At 42.5% G+C, this 14,318-nt stretch overlaps 1 protein-coding gene across 2 annotated transcripts in view; it reads left to right on the top strand.

The window, feature by feature from the left end:
* Window positions 1-14,318, top strand: part of PCP2 (Purkinje cell protein 2) — a 147,164-nt gene that overhangs the window by 54,556 nt on the left and 78,290 nt on the right. The window contains exon 1 of one of the 2 annotated variants that reach the window (XM_078657415.1): window positions 1,889-2,037. The exons of the other annotated variant lie outside the window; for it this stretch is intronic. Within the exon in view, the coding sequence (XP_078513541.1) occupies window positions 1,963-2,037 (75 nt within the window). The 5' untranslated portion in view covers window positions 1,889-1,962. Of the gene's footprint in view, window positions 1-1,888; window positions 2,038-14,318 lie in introns of those variants that run through there. 2 annotated transcript variants of the gene reach the window in all.

Raw genomic sequence — 14,318 nt, 5'->3', positions numbered from 1 at the left:
GGATGGTTTTCGTTTTGGTGCAGACATCAAAACAGATGTAATCGGTGTTGGTTGATGTGAGTACAGTAAAAGGGTCTTTTGGGTTTGAAAGTCATGTTAAAGAGACGGAATACTTCGTCGTAAGCGCAATACAGAAATAGTTTTTGTGTATTTTGTGCTGGATGCAGTAGCTTGACTTCAAGTTTTTGCCTGATCCCAATCACCTAGAGCATTGAGCACGACATAGCTAAATAAATATTCTGTGATATTTGGGTATATGTGGAAACTGAGTAGATATAGCTACAATATAGTCCCCAAGAAATGTGCTAGGTAAAAGCGTACACTTTGCCAGTAACATTTAAGTTTGCTCTGAAGAAATATTTGTGTAATGATAATGTCATCAAATGTACAGAATCCTCTGACTGGTTATCTATATTGCTGCCTTTGAAGACCAATGATAGTTTACAGAGGTGTGCTGAAAAAAGATTTTTGGGGAAATGTCTGTGTAAATAGTCAGCACTTACATCCGCCAGCTCTTACATACTATTGGTATGATCCTCTCTATGGACGGTGGTGGTGCTTTGCATCCAAGATGTTTCCCTTTCATACCACCATATTTGCTCGTTTAAGGTATCCATAACAATGATCAACTTGGGGATTGGGTGAAGGGAGGGCTATTAAGGGCTTATGTGCGCAATACATTTTTACAGAGTGGGGGTAGACCAATGGGAATTTTGAGGTAGATGTTCTCATCTTTAATGTGGACTTGGATTGTTTCCAATAAAATGTGTCAACTTGACAACAGCCATATCATTACCCTGAAGAACCTTCCGACATTTCATAGTGTTTCCAGTTGAGTTATGCACAACTCCTCTTACGACCTGATGATAACTTGACTACACGCCTCTCCTCTTGGGTGACATGCCCTCAGCTCCTCGAGCTGCCCTGCCACAGCATACTCACACCTCCTCTCAATGTTCAAGGTTAACATGCACAACTCTTCCAGCCGCCCCAGATAACAAGTGCACAGCTCCTGTTGTCACAGGTTGGGCTACTCTGGGATTTCATGCACCTGACTTTTACTACTCAAAATACAATTCACACAAACCCGCCCATGTTCCTGTAATGACTTTCACAAAACCCCTTCCACACCCGCGTTCAAGTGGATGATTACTCACACTGCCCAGTACAACATCCACAACCCTTCCATCTGTCACAATATAATGTGCATGATACAACCTCCCAGGCAGGACCACATGTTCCTGACTCCGGTGGACTGCCCAGCCTGACATATGAACAGCTCTTACTGCTGCTCCAGCCTGACATGTGTGCACCGTCTTCCTGTTGCGCAAAGATGACATGTTCAGATTGCACTAGACAGCTGCCTGTCATCGTTGATTGGCTGGCCTAGAACTAGGCCCTTGATTCCCTGCTATATTTGGCGACCATGTTGTCGATACATCAAGCTGCGCTCTCTACGCCACTGGGGAGAGGGGTGGGTGAGCGCTCCCAGCAGCCATTACAAGGTGGAGTAAGGAGAGTTGTTTCCCTTTTTATCAATTATCCAGGATAATCTTTATGACAGATTACAGCGATGTGATGCAACTGTAGCAGATTGTTGGCTGCGTTTATTAAAATATGGATTTGCTTCTGTTGCTGATCCTTTGGGTGAAGAGATTGCAGGGGAGTGGTTGGTTGGAGGGGCAGGGAGATGCCAGCGAGGGAGGGGGCTAGGTTTATACAGTGGCACTCTGCCCGCTGGTGGGAGGATGAATTCTGTGTCCTATAAATGTTCAGTCTCTCTGACACACTAGCCCACCGCACCACTCCAGGCAGGAAATCAGGGAGCCGGGTGAGGGGTTGTGCGCATATCTTCATCTGCAGGAGCGGCCTCGCTGGGGGGACCACCAGGAATAAAGAGTGCCCGCTGTGTATTACAGGGGTCCACTTAGAACCCCATAGCCCCATCTTGCCAGCGTGGAGATGACCACTGTAGAAGTCAAAACCGAGACAGAGACAAATGAAGGAACGGATTCAAGGTCGCAGTCCCCAGGCATGGTGAGTGCACTGCTCTAAACTATCTACTCATTCATTGGCATCTCTTATCTCAATCCCTACCCTTGTCTCCATCTGTGTTCGGGTAGGTTTCTTTCCATGCAGTCCTTGTTATTTTGTAAAGCCTGTTACTTTATATAAAACCTTGCTTGTATCCCGCGTTTCAGAGAGCAACATATACATTAAAAAAAATCTGTAGGACCCACAACATTTACAATGCACAGTGTGCTCAGCGAGCTGCCTTTTAAGCGATCTTAGTAATGACACAATGCTTTTCCCTGCTTGTATTTATTTTTGGGGACGGAAACATACAGAAAGTATGAATTCTTTTGCATGACTCTCCATGCTGTCAATCATGACAGTGAGGCCAATATATGTCTGCAGGTTGACAGCATAAGGGGATCGAAAATGGCGCGACTTCCTTAAATAATAATCACAGAAGTGCACCTGTGTTCACACCACAAAGTTGATGCTCTCAGTTAAATTTACTGTTGTGTTATAAATGTGCCTGTTTATAGTGCTAAAACCCAACTGGCATCCAAGTGTGAGTGCATATTTAAAAGTTAATTACATAGATAAGTATTGTAGTTTGAACGTAATTTTTCTACACAATACGAATTACATATGGATAAGAGTCGATAAGATTAGCAAAAATAAATAAACCAGGATGCATACAGATAGAAAGGTTAGAAAATAAATAACAGAAAGCCAGGGGCTTCAAGCTCGATAAGTCCCTACAGCAGGTATCGGTTACAGAACTGTGAGGCTACTAGCTCAAAAGTCAGATAATGTTGAAAAATTCGGCCATTTTGTTGTCTCAGTGGAGAACGTATTTAATAAAGTATTAGTGCCATAAGGGCACGCTTGGGGCAGACCTTGCGATCACAGAGCAAATTCAGTGCAGCCTTCCTGTTCACTGATGGACAACGGTTTGGGCGAACGTTAACACTTTTCCCTGCAGTTGGACGAAGTTGGCACTCTTCGTACTTCGCCCAGTTGCCAACTTCTTTCTACTACGGCGGCGGCATACGTTTTCTGCACTAAAATACTTTTGCAAGATGATTCTTGTGTCATGAGATTTTTTGTCACTAAAAAGTAAAGGATTCTCTGCTCTGTGTGTGGCTGTCCTTCCAAAAATCTCAGTCAATGTGGGCAACTTGGAGCTGAAGATTGGAGTTGAGCTGACCTGCCCTGGAGACAGAACAGAGCACAAGGAAAGACATGAAACAAGATAAACTCCAGGTGCACGATCGAGGCCTACACGTGAGTGAAAAGCCCTGGATACTTAGCAAGAGTTAAAGGCAATTATCTAAAAAATAATCCTCTCTAGAATGCTAATTAAAGGTATTAGAGCGTACTAGAAGCATAATTTTCTTCTAATTGTTTTTCTTTGTTTTAGGGTTTTCGAATTCTAACAAAATTTGTGCTGTTGCCTAGTTTGAGTTATACAATATTGCAAGACATGTAGTGTGACATGATATTGTAATAAATATCGTAAGATCGGGTAAGTAGCAAACACTTTTGAAACACTACTCATTGGCTGTTCCAGCTTTGCTACAAGACATGAGCAGATTTGTAGAAAGCAGGCCTTTTTCGAATATACGATGTTACATCGCAGTGTTCACACCGCAATACCTTTACAACGCAGGCATTACAACGTAAGTCGTTACAATGACGTGCGCTGGAAGGGTGCTGGACTTAGGAATAGTATGATTTACTATTCCAACTCAAGCACACGTTACAGTAGGGAAGGTGTTGGAATAGTAAATCATACTATTCCTTAGCTTAGAGCGCCATCCAGCGCAAGTCATTGTAATGACTTATGTTGTAATGCCCGCGTTGTAAAGGTATTGCGGTGTGAACACCGCAATGTAACCGATGTTTCCCGGCCTTTTCTATCAGTTGGTGTCCTCTTTCTGTTGGTCTACACATTCCATTGTATGCTCAAATTATAAATAATGATTATTGTTCACAATAATAACATTTGTAAAAGATGCAGAAATACTGCATTATGAAGCACTGACACAAACACATATACACACACACTGTATTTAACTTAAATGGGTCAGTAGTTTGCTTCTATTGGACAAGTTATATATATGTTTGAAGAAAATAGTTAGGCATTCAGTGGATTTGTTATGCTGCTTGACCTTCTCATTATTAGCTGAAATTATTAGAGTTGGCTTACATGGGAGTCAAGCACATTGTTGTTCCCATATATCCCCTCTAAGTGTGGTGTGATCTTGTGCCAATTACCTTTTGTATTATTCTTTTTCCTTCAATTCCAGACTGTAATCTAGATTAATATTTAACATTATCTAGAGCCTTTCATAGTTCTATTTAAGTGTGTTTGTATCTATTGATATAGTTAACCTAGTCACACCTCCTGTCCTGAGGAAGCTAATTTACCATCTTTGCATAACATTCCAGTACAGTGCATACCTGTTTTTATTAGATTAGTAATGCTCCTCAGTTCAAACCATAGTTTCTTCCATTTGAGCTAGCTCTCCCTACCAAGAGGCCAGGCACTGGTAAATGCCTTGTGTCGAGGTCTAGGTAGGATTACTAATATTTTGGGTTGTGTGATGTTAGGATTGGAATAGCTGTATAAATGAGTACGTAGGAGGGAGCGAGTAAGATGTGTGCTTGAGAGCGCAATGCATTTACATTAGTTAGTAAAGGCTATAGGGAGTGCGCCTAGTGACTAAGTGGAGCCAGAAGAAACTTGAATCATCTGAATTGCTGGGTGATTAGTGCTTCATCGGAATCGACATTTTTGGGGGGTCTAGCTTGAAGTTGTTAAACTTTCTGTATTTTATTAGTGATTTATCGGAAAGCTGTTATCCAAAACGCTGATCAAACAGGAAGCAGTACAAGGAAATTAGACAAATAAAAAGTACCAACACTAAAAGGATCAGCGTTCATTACATGGTAATAGCAGATGCTCTCCTAGGAGTTTCTTAAAGGCCTTTCAGGTATTAGCACCTCCCACAAGACTTAAGAATTAATTCCACAAGAGGTAATAGAGCGAAAATAATGGAGCACAAGGAGGATTAGGAACTGTCAGAGGCCTGAGAAACAGACCTTAAAATCCGAGAAGGTGGTGCCAGAGAATGAAGACACTTGAATAAATTGCACAGAAAGGCACAGAAAACTAAATTTACACATGAAAGAAACAGGTTACCAGAGAAGTTTACACAAGTATGGTGATGTAAGAGAATGAAGAGAGAGGAAAGGAGAGGAGCAAACGAGCACTTGGATTTTGAGTAATTCAGATGCTTAGGAAGGCCGACATATGGTGAGCAGCAATAGATGAGGCCTGACAAATATAATGTTTGCAGAATTAGCTTCAACTAGGAAAAATTTGATCTAGAAAGTCAAAATATTGAAGTAAACACAAATGGCTGATTATGTGTAGTAGATGAAAAGGAAGTAAAGTTGATGAACACCTTAGGTAAGAGAATAGGATTAGAGTAGTGAGCTAGAAAGCAAAGAACCTCTGGTTGCTTGGGATTGAGTTTGAGAAATTGGGATGCCATCCAGACTAAACTGCAGGTAAGCAAGATTAGACAAAAAGATATAGAGAAGTGGACAAAGAAGAAAAAGAGAACATCTGAACATTATCAGCACGGATTTGTGAATCAAAGCTTTAAAGTGAGATCTTAGAGTATAATGGAACAGTATTTAAAGAAAAGATAAGGATCCGAGTACAGACCTTTAATGTACACCATAGAGTAAAGCAGAGGAAGCTGAATGCACACCATATTCCTTCGAAATCTACTTTTTAAAGTGTGCATGTTAGCAACAAACGTTTTATTTTTGACATACACTATAGGCAAGGCAGGCTAGCGATTGGAATTGCATTGCACTAGTTAAGAAATTTAGTTTGTGTGACTCTTAAAATGTCATCAATCTCCAATACGGTAAGGATGAGCTTCAATAACCAATGAACAAGATATAGCCCAACAATAATAGTGGTGTGTTCAGTGATGGGCGATGGCTGGTTGCAATATGTATTCTTTGTCTAAGTTTGTTGCAGTCTGCTTGTCTTGTGTGTGTATGAGTGTGAATGTTGGCAGGATAGTTGTGGTAGCCTAGAGAAATCTCTACTACTAGTTACAAAACAGTAAGTATGTCTGATTGTCTAGACTTTAAGAGGTCTTTCATCATTATTCTCCAGTTGTGTAATCTGTGGTTTAGTGGAAAGGTGTTGCTTGTTCAACTCCTTTTTCTGTTTTTGTTATCGATTATGCTGGGCCCTCACTAGAATCCTTGTGGTGTCCAACACGGCCATCACTCCATGATGGACACAAGGGATATCCATGCTTCGTCCATGCCCAATATTGTTTACTGTTTGTCATCTCTGGAAAATTTAGTTGTTGTGTTTAATAGAGTACCATCTTAGCCCCCAGGATGAACATCTCCTTAATCCTTTTGTAACTGGTTTATATTCAACAAAGGAACCTCCGCTCTAAAGGGGCATCTCGCCTCAAAATCCCAAGATACAAGAAAAAACCCATGAGTGTTCATCCTTCTCTGTTCAAGCAGCCAAACTATGGAACTCTTTACCCCCCAACATAAGATCCACTGACAACCACCTTATCTTCAGAAAATTACTCAAGAAGTGTCTCTTCCCCACATAAGCACCATACGCATCCCTCTGTATATAAGCATTTATTTTCACTATAGATATTTACCTATCTTTGTGTATTGCTTTGTACAAACATGTTTTTAGAAATGGGGGTCCCTAGTTGGCAATGGTTTGCACCTTTGTCCAAAAAGGGACCCTTGCTTCTAGTCAGGGAAAGGGGATACACTCCTAAAATAACACCTGCTTACCCCCTTGGTAGCTTGGCACGAGTAGACAGGCTTATCTCAGAGGCAGTGTGTAAAGCATTTGTGAACACATACAGTAACACAGTGAAAACATTACAAATGGACACCACACCAGTTTAGAAAATAAGTAATCTGTATCTAAACAAGACAAAACGGCAACAATCCACAATACAGTATCAAAAATAAGGTTCTTAAATGGTAGAAATAGTTTAGTTCAATGCAAGGTGTAAATGCAACACTTTTCCTACAAAGTACCTTAGATGCGTCATGCAAAACAAACAAAGGGGTCGCAGGGAAGGCGAAGCGTCAGTTCCTTGCTTTGGGGGAGGCGGCGCACCTGTTCCTTACTGCAGGGAAGGTGATGCGTCAGTTTCTTACCTGAGAGGAGGGGATGCGTCAGTTTCCTACTGTGTTCCGGTTACAGTGCAACAAGATGGCGTCTCGATGCGATGCGACGATCCGGTGTGATGCGACAAAATGGAGGCTTGATGCGATGCGACGATCTGGTCTGATGCGTGAACTTTTGCAGCTGCATGGGCGGCGCTGCGACGATGTTCTCAGTGATGCGTCGGGACTCGGTGTAGATGCGGCACGCTTCTTCCCTGTGGCTCAGCGATGTGTCGGGTCTCGGTACAGATGTGACACGCTTCTTCGTCATTGTGTCGCAATTCCAGCTTCCAGCAACAAACAGTCTCTGGAGGTCCTGAACAGCAGCAGGCACCTTTCTGCAGGTTAGAATTCCGAGCAAGGAAATCCAGGGGAGCAGGTGGTGAAGTCTTTGTGTCCCTGAGACTTCAGACAGGAGGCAAGCTCAATTTCTAGCCCTTGCAGATATTCCTCAAGATGACAAAGCAAACAGCAAAGTCCTTTTCTCCTTTCCTTGGCAACAAGTAACCACTGCAGGCCAACCCCAAACAGCAAACAGCAGAGGGGCAGTAATCCTCCTTCAGCTTCTCCGGTTTCTTCTCCTTGCCAAAGGTTCCTCTTGATTTTCCATAAGTGATCTAAAGTTATGGGGTCTGGGTCCCCCTTTTTATACACACACATCCTTTGTCTTTGAAGGCAGAGAGTGTCTGTACCCAGCCAAAACCAGTTCTGTCCTCACTGGTGCAACTTCCTGGCAGGAAGTGGAGACAGCATTGTTGAAAGCAGACCTGGCCCAGGCAGGTGAAAGGAAATCTCCTCCCCCTACTCTAAATTCAACCCAGGTCCCATATAGCCCAGTCCTGACTCATCAGACTGCTGGAGCCGCAGCCCTCTCCCAGCTCCTGTCACTCACAAGCCAGATATGGAATACAAACCTAGCAGAGCATACTGGATTGTTAGGCAAGAACATCCTGGTATTTTCAAACACAGAATGTTAAAATCACACACACTAAAAGATGCACTTTAACATTCTGAGTTCAGTCATACTAAACTTTATTTTCCTATCTTGTTCCCTGGGTCAGTTATGGTTATAAGATATTATAATCAAACTGCCCATTCTGGCCTACGGGAACAGATAGCCTTGCACTAGTGAAAAATGAAATTGGCAGTATTTCACTATCAGGACATGCCACACACCAGGGCATGTCCTACCTTTCACGTACAATGCACCCTGCCCACAGGGGTACCTTGGGCCTACCTTAGGGGTGGCTAACATGCAGAAAAGGGAAGTTTTAGGGACTGGCAAGTGTGTGCACTTGCCAAGTCGACATGGCATTCACAGACTGCACACAGGCTCTGCAATGGCAGGCCTGAGCCACATTTTACAAGCTGTTTCTGTGGGTGGCACAACCAGTGCTGCAAGCCCACCAGCAACATTTGATTTACAGGCCCTGGGCACACATGGTGCACTGTACTAGGGACTAACAAGTACATCAAATAACTAATCATGGAATCCCTAATCCATACAATAATTTACCATAGGGAGCACTTGCACTTTGGCACTAAACAGCCTTGGCAAAGTGCCCAAATAATCTAGACCAGCAAAAACAGATGAGGCAATAGCAAAAAGTGGAGGGGAGACTCACGCCAATGGTGCCAAGTCTAACACATGTAGAATAATTATGTTGTTAAAAAAAAATCTTTGGTCCACATGTACTTGCTTCCATTGTGTGTCTGTGTATCTCATGTACTTGGATCTGTGTGTCTGTTACTTTTCTCCTGAAAAAGCATATCCGATGCACTACCCTGTTTCTCATCCTGTACCTCTATCAATATCTTTAATCTACATATACTTACCTCCTTTATGCATCTATATACTTTCAATGTACTTAAGGATCTATATATTTATCACTTTCTTCTAATTTGGCATTTCCAATGCACTAACCTATTTCTCAGCCTATACTTCTCTCAATATATCTTCTAACCCAACTTTCTGACTCATCTCAAACTTCTGTCTGCTACTCTTTCCAATGCACTACCCTAACTCTCACCCTATACATCTATCAATATATCCTCTACACCCACTCTCTTATGTATCCCAAACCCCATTAAACTACTAGGATCCCTAAAATAACCCTTTCTAGACTCTCTCCTACTCTACCCCTCTTTGCATCATCTGACACCTCTTTTACTATACCAATCCCCCAAAAGAAAACTTTTAAAACTCTTCCCTCTGATTCATCCCCTTCAAAAAACCCTTTTTACTCATCCAAAAGCCTCCTCTACTGCTATGACCTAAAAAAACATAAATAAAAAAATCCTTCACTCGTCTATCCCTCCACTATTCTTATCAATCAAAATACCAGACTAACATGTTCACTTCTCAAATTCCATATTTCACTATATTAATTCACCACTAATCATTTATGGGTTCCAGAGTAGCGTGCTACTCGCCAATAAAGCATTTCAACACCCCATCAGGGTTAAAAGCGCTATATAAATGCAAACCTTTTTCTCTTTTCTACCCCTCCCTAACCCTTCTCAATCCAAATAACTGACTAACATATCTACCACTCAAATTAATTTCATGTTATGTTTCACCATACTCATTCAACACTAATCCTTATGGGTTCCAGAGTAACATGGTACTCACCAAAAAATCGCTTAAAAACCCCATCAGAGCTAGGAAGCGCTACATAAATACAAACCTCTTTCCCTCTTCTATCCCGCCACCTACCCTTCTCTATCCAAATAACTGAATAACATATCCACCACTGAAATTACTTCATATTTCACTGTACTAATTTTCAACACTAATCCTTTATGGGTTCCGGAGTGGTGTGGTACTCGCCAGAAAAGCGCTTTAACAGCCATCAGGGGTAACAGGTGCTATATGAATACAAACTTTTCTTTCCCTTCTATCCCTCCGCTATCCTTCTCACTCCAAATTACTGACTAATATCCACCACTCAAATTACTTTCATATTTCACCATACTAATTTGCCACTAATCCTTTACGGGTTTCCGGAGTAGCGTACTTCAACACCCCATTAGGGGTAACACGCGCTACATAAATACAAAGCTTTTTTCCACTTCTATCCACCACTTAAAATGTACTTGCATGTTTCACTATACTAATTCAACACTACTCCTCTATGGGTCCAGGAGTAGCGTTCCGCTCACTGAAAAAGCACTTCGACGTCTCATCATGGGTTGTAATCGCTATACAAATGCAATTACAATACAATATCTGAGATTAGAGTATCAAATATTCTCTCGATATCTGCCTCTTTCCTCCTTGCTGCTACCAGTATCCCATCTCTTCCTCAGCCTGAGAGGCACCATTGACTATATGTTGTAGTCATAATGGGGATATTTGCCAATTTCACTCTGCAGCTTTTGCATCTCCAAGTGGTAAAATCTTAACTGGTTCATGAAAATACCTGAACAACAAGTCACTAGAAACGTCTGAAGGTTTCTTCCTTCTGCATCCATTTGGAGGGAATGAGTCAAGTGCAGACCATTTGCAGCACTTTGATAATTCTCAATTCCCTCTAAACTTTGGTCAATAGTTAATTGTTTCTTAGAGAAAAGTATCTAAGTTTATTATTCTTAAAAAATATTAAAGCATTTTTTATGTAAATTATAAATCTAAACATATTTTAAATATATATTTGAACCTAGAACTGATAATCAAAAATGTTGCATATAAATTCATAAAATTAAATGTGCGTTAAGTAATTAATTAATTAAAAGAACATGTTTATACATGTTTAAATAAATTAAGTTAACTGAATAATTAAATATTAAATATGATAATGTAATTTATAATTCATTCTTTTTTAGCCGTCACTTTAAAAAAACCTTGTTAACATTTTAAGTCTAAAAGTTTAATTGAATTTGCAGGTAAGAGTATTATAACATTTTAAGATGATAAACTTATTTATGTACTGTAACTCTAAAGTAACTATAAACCTCACCCCACCATGCACAGTGTTGTCATCAATGATGTCATTTCAGATGCTGCAGTGATGTTTTCAGTGATGTCCAAGAACATGTCTTGAATAATATGATATGTGTGGTAATTAACAATGCTTTGCAGGGCGCGAGCTATAGTTACTTTAGAGCACATATTATAGTTATTTGAGATAACTAAAACTGGTGAATTTCAGTGGTTTTGTTCTTTTAAAATGGTATGTTTTAACTAACATTTTTACCTAAATATAATGTCTCTAAAACGGAATCCCTAAGGTTTTTTAAATTTGAAGTAAGATATAATTACACTTCCTAACTATAACATTACTTTAACCTTTGTTTTTTTCAGTGAATTTCTGTCTTTTTTTCATGTAAAGTTAGATGTCTATAACTGTGTGCAGTTAGGTGGAGGGCCTGGCCTGTGGCCCAGCCCTGCAGCCAACTCTCAGCTGGTGCCCAACCCTCTGCTGCGCATGGCTTTCATCTGTGTGGACCTTATGTTTGGATGCAGGGCCTGGCCTATTGCATGGCCCTGCCCTAGTCCTTCCATGAGCACACACATACCCTCCCTGCAGCGCACAGCCACACCGGCAGGATCATGTCATGTGACAATATCAAGGTTGTAATTTTAAGCAACACAGTCCTAGTGACTTGGTCAAAGAATTAGAACGCCAAAATATAAAACACGTACCTATTGGCTTTATTAAGGGGTCAGCACACCAACATATATAAAGCAGGCCTATCCTTTTTGTCAAAAGACACCTGTAAATATAATCTAATGTATATTTTATGAATTCACACATTGTAACATTTATTAAATGGTGATAGCCACACATTTTTGTTAATAAAGTTTTATTTTTAAAAATAAACGTCTTTCAGCCTTTTTAATAATATTTTTCAGGCTACAAAGTGCAGCCGTAGAACCCTCACAAGGGGTCCCTGCACTGTAGCTAAAGAGCAAAGAGCTCCAGCTTGGATTGCTTTAAAAAATATGATAAGCTCTTCTGTGGTCATGGGTTTAGTGACCCAGGGTATTTACTGTGTTTTTTATGTTGTTGGGGTGGCTGCTGCACTCCCTGCAGCCCACACAACATTACAAGCGTGTTTGGTGCACCTTTGCCCATTCTAGGGGCACCACCAGGCTCCCACAAATATAAGTTAAAATCCCTTGCAGACATTATGATGCACTCCTTTTCTGGATCAGTGAATAATAAATGAGTCGTCCAATACGCTTATGTATTATTCATTTAAAAAAAATATGTTTGTGGTGTTTACCTGGGGCAGCAACACCTTTTTTTCCAAGTTGGGGCTTGTGGGAGGTTTCTCAGAGCCCCTGCTGGCTCCCCTAGTGGAAGGCGCCCACATTAAATATTGGTGAGTGTCCCAGTGCCCACTCAGGGCACCCACTATGGGCCATATTACGATGTCGGCGGTAAACCTCTGACTACTTGTCGGAGGCTTACCGACTGACATCATTGTTTTACATTCTGACCTTGGAATTATAATGTTAGTGGTCGTAATGTACACCGGCCGATCAAACCGACTGGCCTCTGATGGGCTCAAGGAGCCCATTGGCCAGTCAGAAGCCGCACATAATCCGGTTCTGCCGTTGGGATTATGATGTCGAATTCCGACAGGATTTCCATGCCGGGCTTTCCGAAATGGAAAGCCTGTCTGAAAGCAACTTTCGGGGCCTCTAGCATGGCCCCTTCCCTCCCCGGCATACGGTTGTGCTCCCTGTAAATCCCTGCATCGTGTGGCAGGCGCCTGCCACACGGTACAGGGATTGACAGAAATTCCCACTTCTCTATGGGAGCTTGTGCTGCGACCGGTCTCCCAATGCCGCAAAGCTCCCATAGGTAAATTGAAGTTTGCGACCGCACCATCTGTGGTCGCATCGTGATTGCAGTTTCAGGCCCGCCGACCTAGGACGGTTGGTTCCGACCGACATCTTAATATGGCCCTATGTGTTCATCATTAGGGGGCATGGGGGGGATCCCCATGGCTCCCAAAGCTCCTGCTGGCTTTTCCTGTTCAGAGTCAGCCACTTTAAATATTGAGTGTGCTCTGTTACCCACCTGGGGCACCCACAATGTGTTCATTGTTGGGGGCAACGGGGGAGCCCTGCTGCCCCAGCAGCCACAAGCGGCTCCCCTGCGGCTTGGCAGGAGCCTGCCACATTAATTATTGGTGGGTGTCCCGGTGTCCATCCCACAATTTGCTCATCGTTGGGGCAGCAGGGTAAGCCCCAGGGCCCCCACAGCCCGTAGGCTCTCCCGTTGGGAGTCAACCACTTTAAATATTGGATGTGCCCCGGTGCCCACCTGGGACCCCACAGTGTGTTCATCATTTGGGGCCACAGGGGAAGCCCCAAAGCCCCTGCAGTCCTAACTGGCTACTCCAGTGGCCTGGTGGGAGTCGACCACTTTAATTATTGATCTGGGCCAACATAGGGCACCCACAATGTGTTCATCATTGAGGGCTGCGGGGAAAGCCCCAAATCCCCGACCAGCTCGCCAGCCAGCACACATAGTGGTGCTGGCAAAAGCTGGCTCCATTACTTTGCTCCCACCCGGACGTGAGCAGCATTTTTCATTTCTTCCACACGGGTGTTCCCTGTCCAGGAGAGTGTGGGCAGGAAATAGATTTCTATTCTCTGCCTGTACTCTCCCAGACAGGGAACCACAGTGTCACTGGGGATGGGATCCGTGGGACACTGCAATCGATCTCCCGGAGATGGGGTCCCCGGAGCCCAACCTCAGGAAGGGAGGGAGGAAGGCTCCATGCATGCTCCTGCCCTTAAACAATACACTGGCCCAAGGGAATAGGGGTCCAAGGGACTTCATGCAAGTTCAAGGGGGGCAGACGCAGACACCCCCTCCCCAAAATTAATCTTGTAGTCCCGGGGGATGGGGTCTCTAGGGCCTCATGATGGCTCAGGGAGTGAAGAAACATTTTTTTTGCCACCCCCACTGCCCTAGCCCATTCTTGGGTAATTAAATAAAAAAATTAGAAGGAGATCGCCATTTTTTTATTGCTGGAGAGCTAATTATTTTTATTGTGTCCGCAGAGCCAATAAAAAAAAATCCAAATGACAGTCTACAACA

This window comes from Lissotriton helveticus, chromosome 1_1, assembly GCF_964261635.1.
Source record: "Lissotriton helveticus chromosome 1_1, aLisHel1.1, whole genome shotgun sequence".
In the NCBI taxonomy this organism is placed as follows: Eukaryota; Metazoa; Chordata; class Amphibia; order Caudata; family Salamandridae; genus Lissotriton; species Lissotriton helveticus.
The sequence above is the reverse complement of the archived record's forward strand: the minus strand, read 5'-3'. Positions and strand labels throughout refer to the sequence as shown.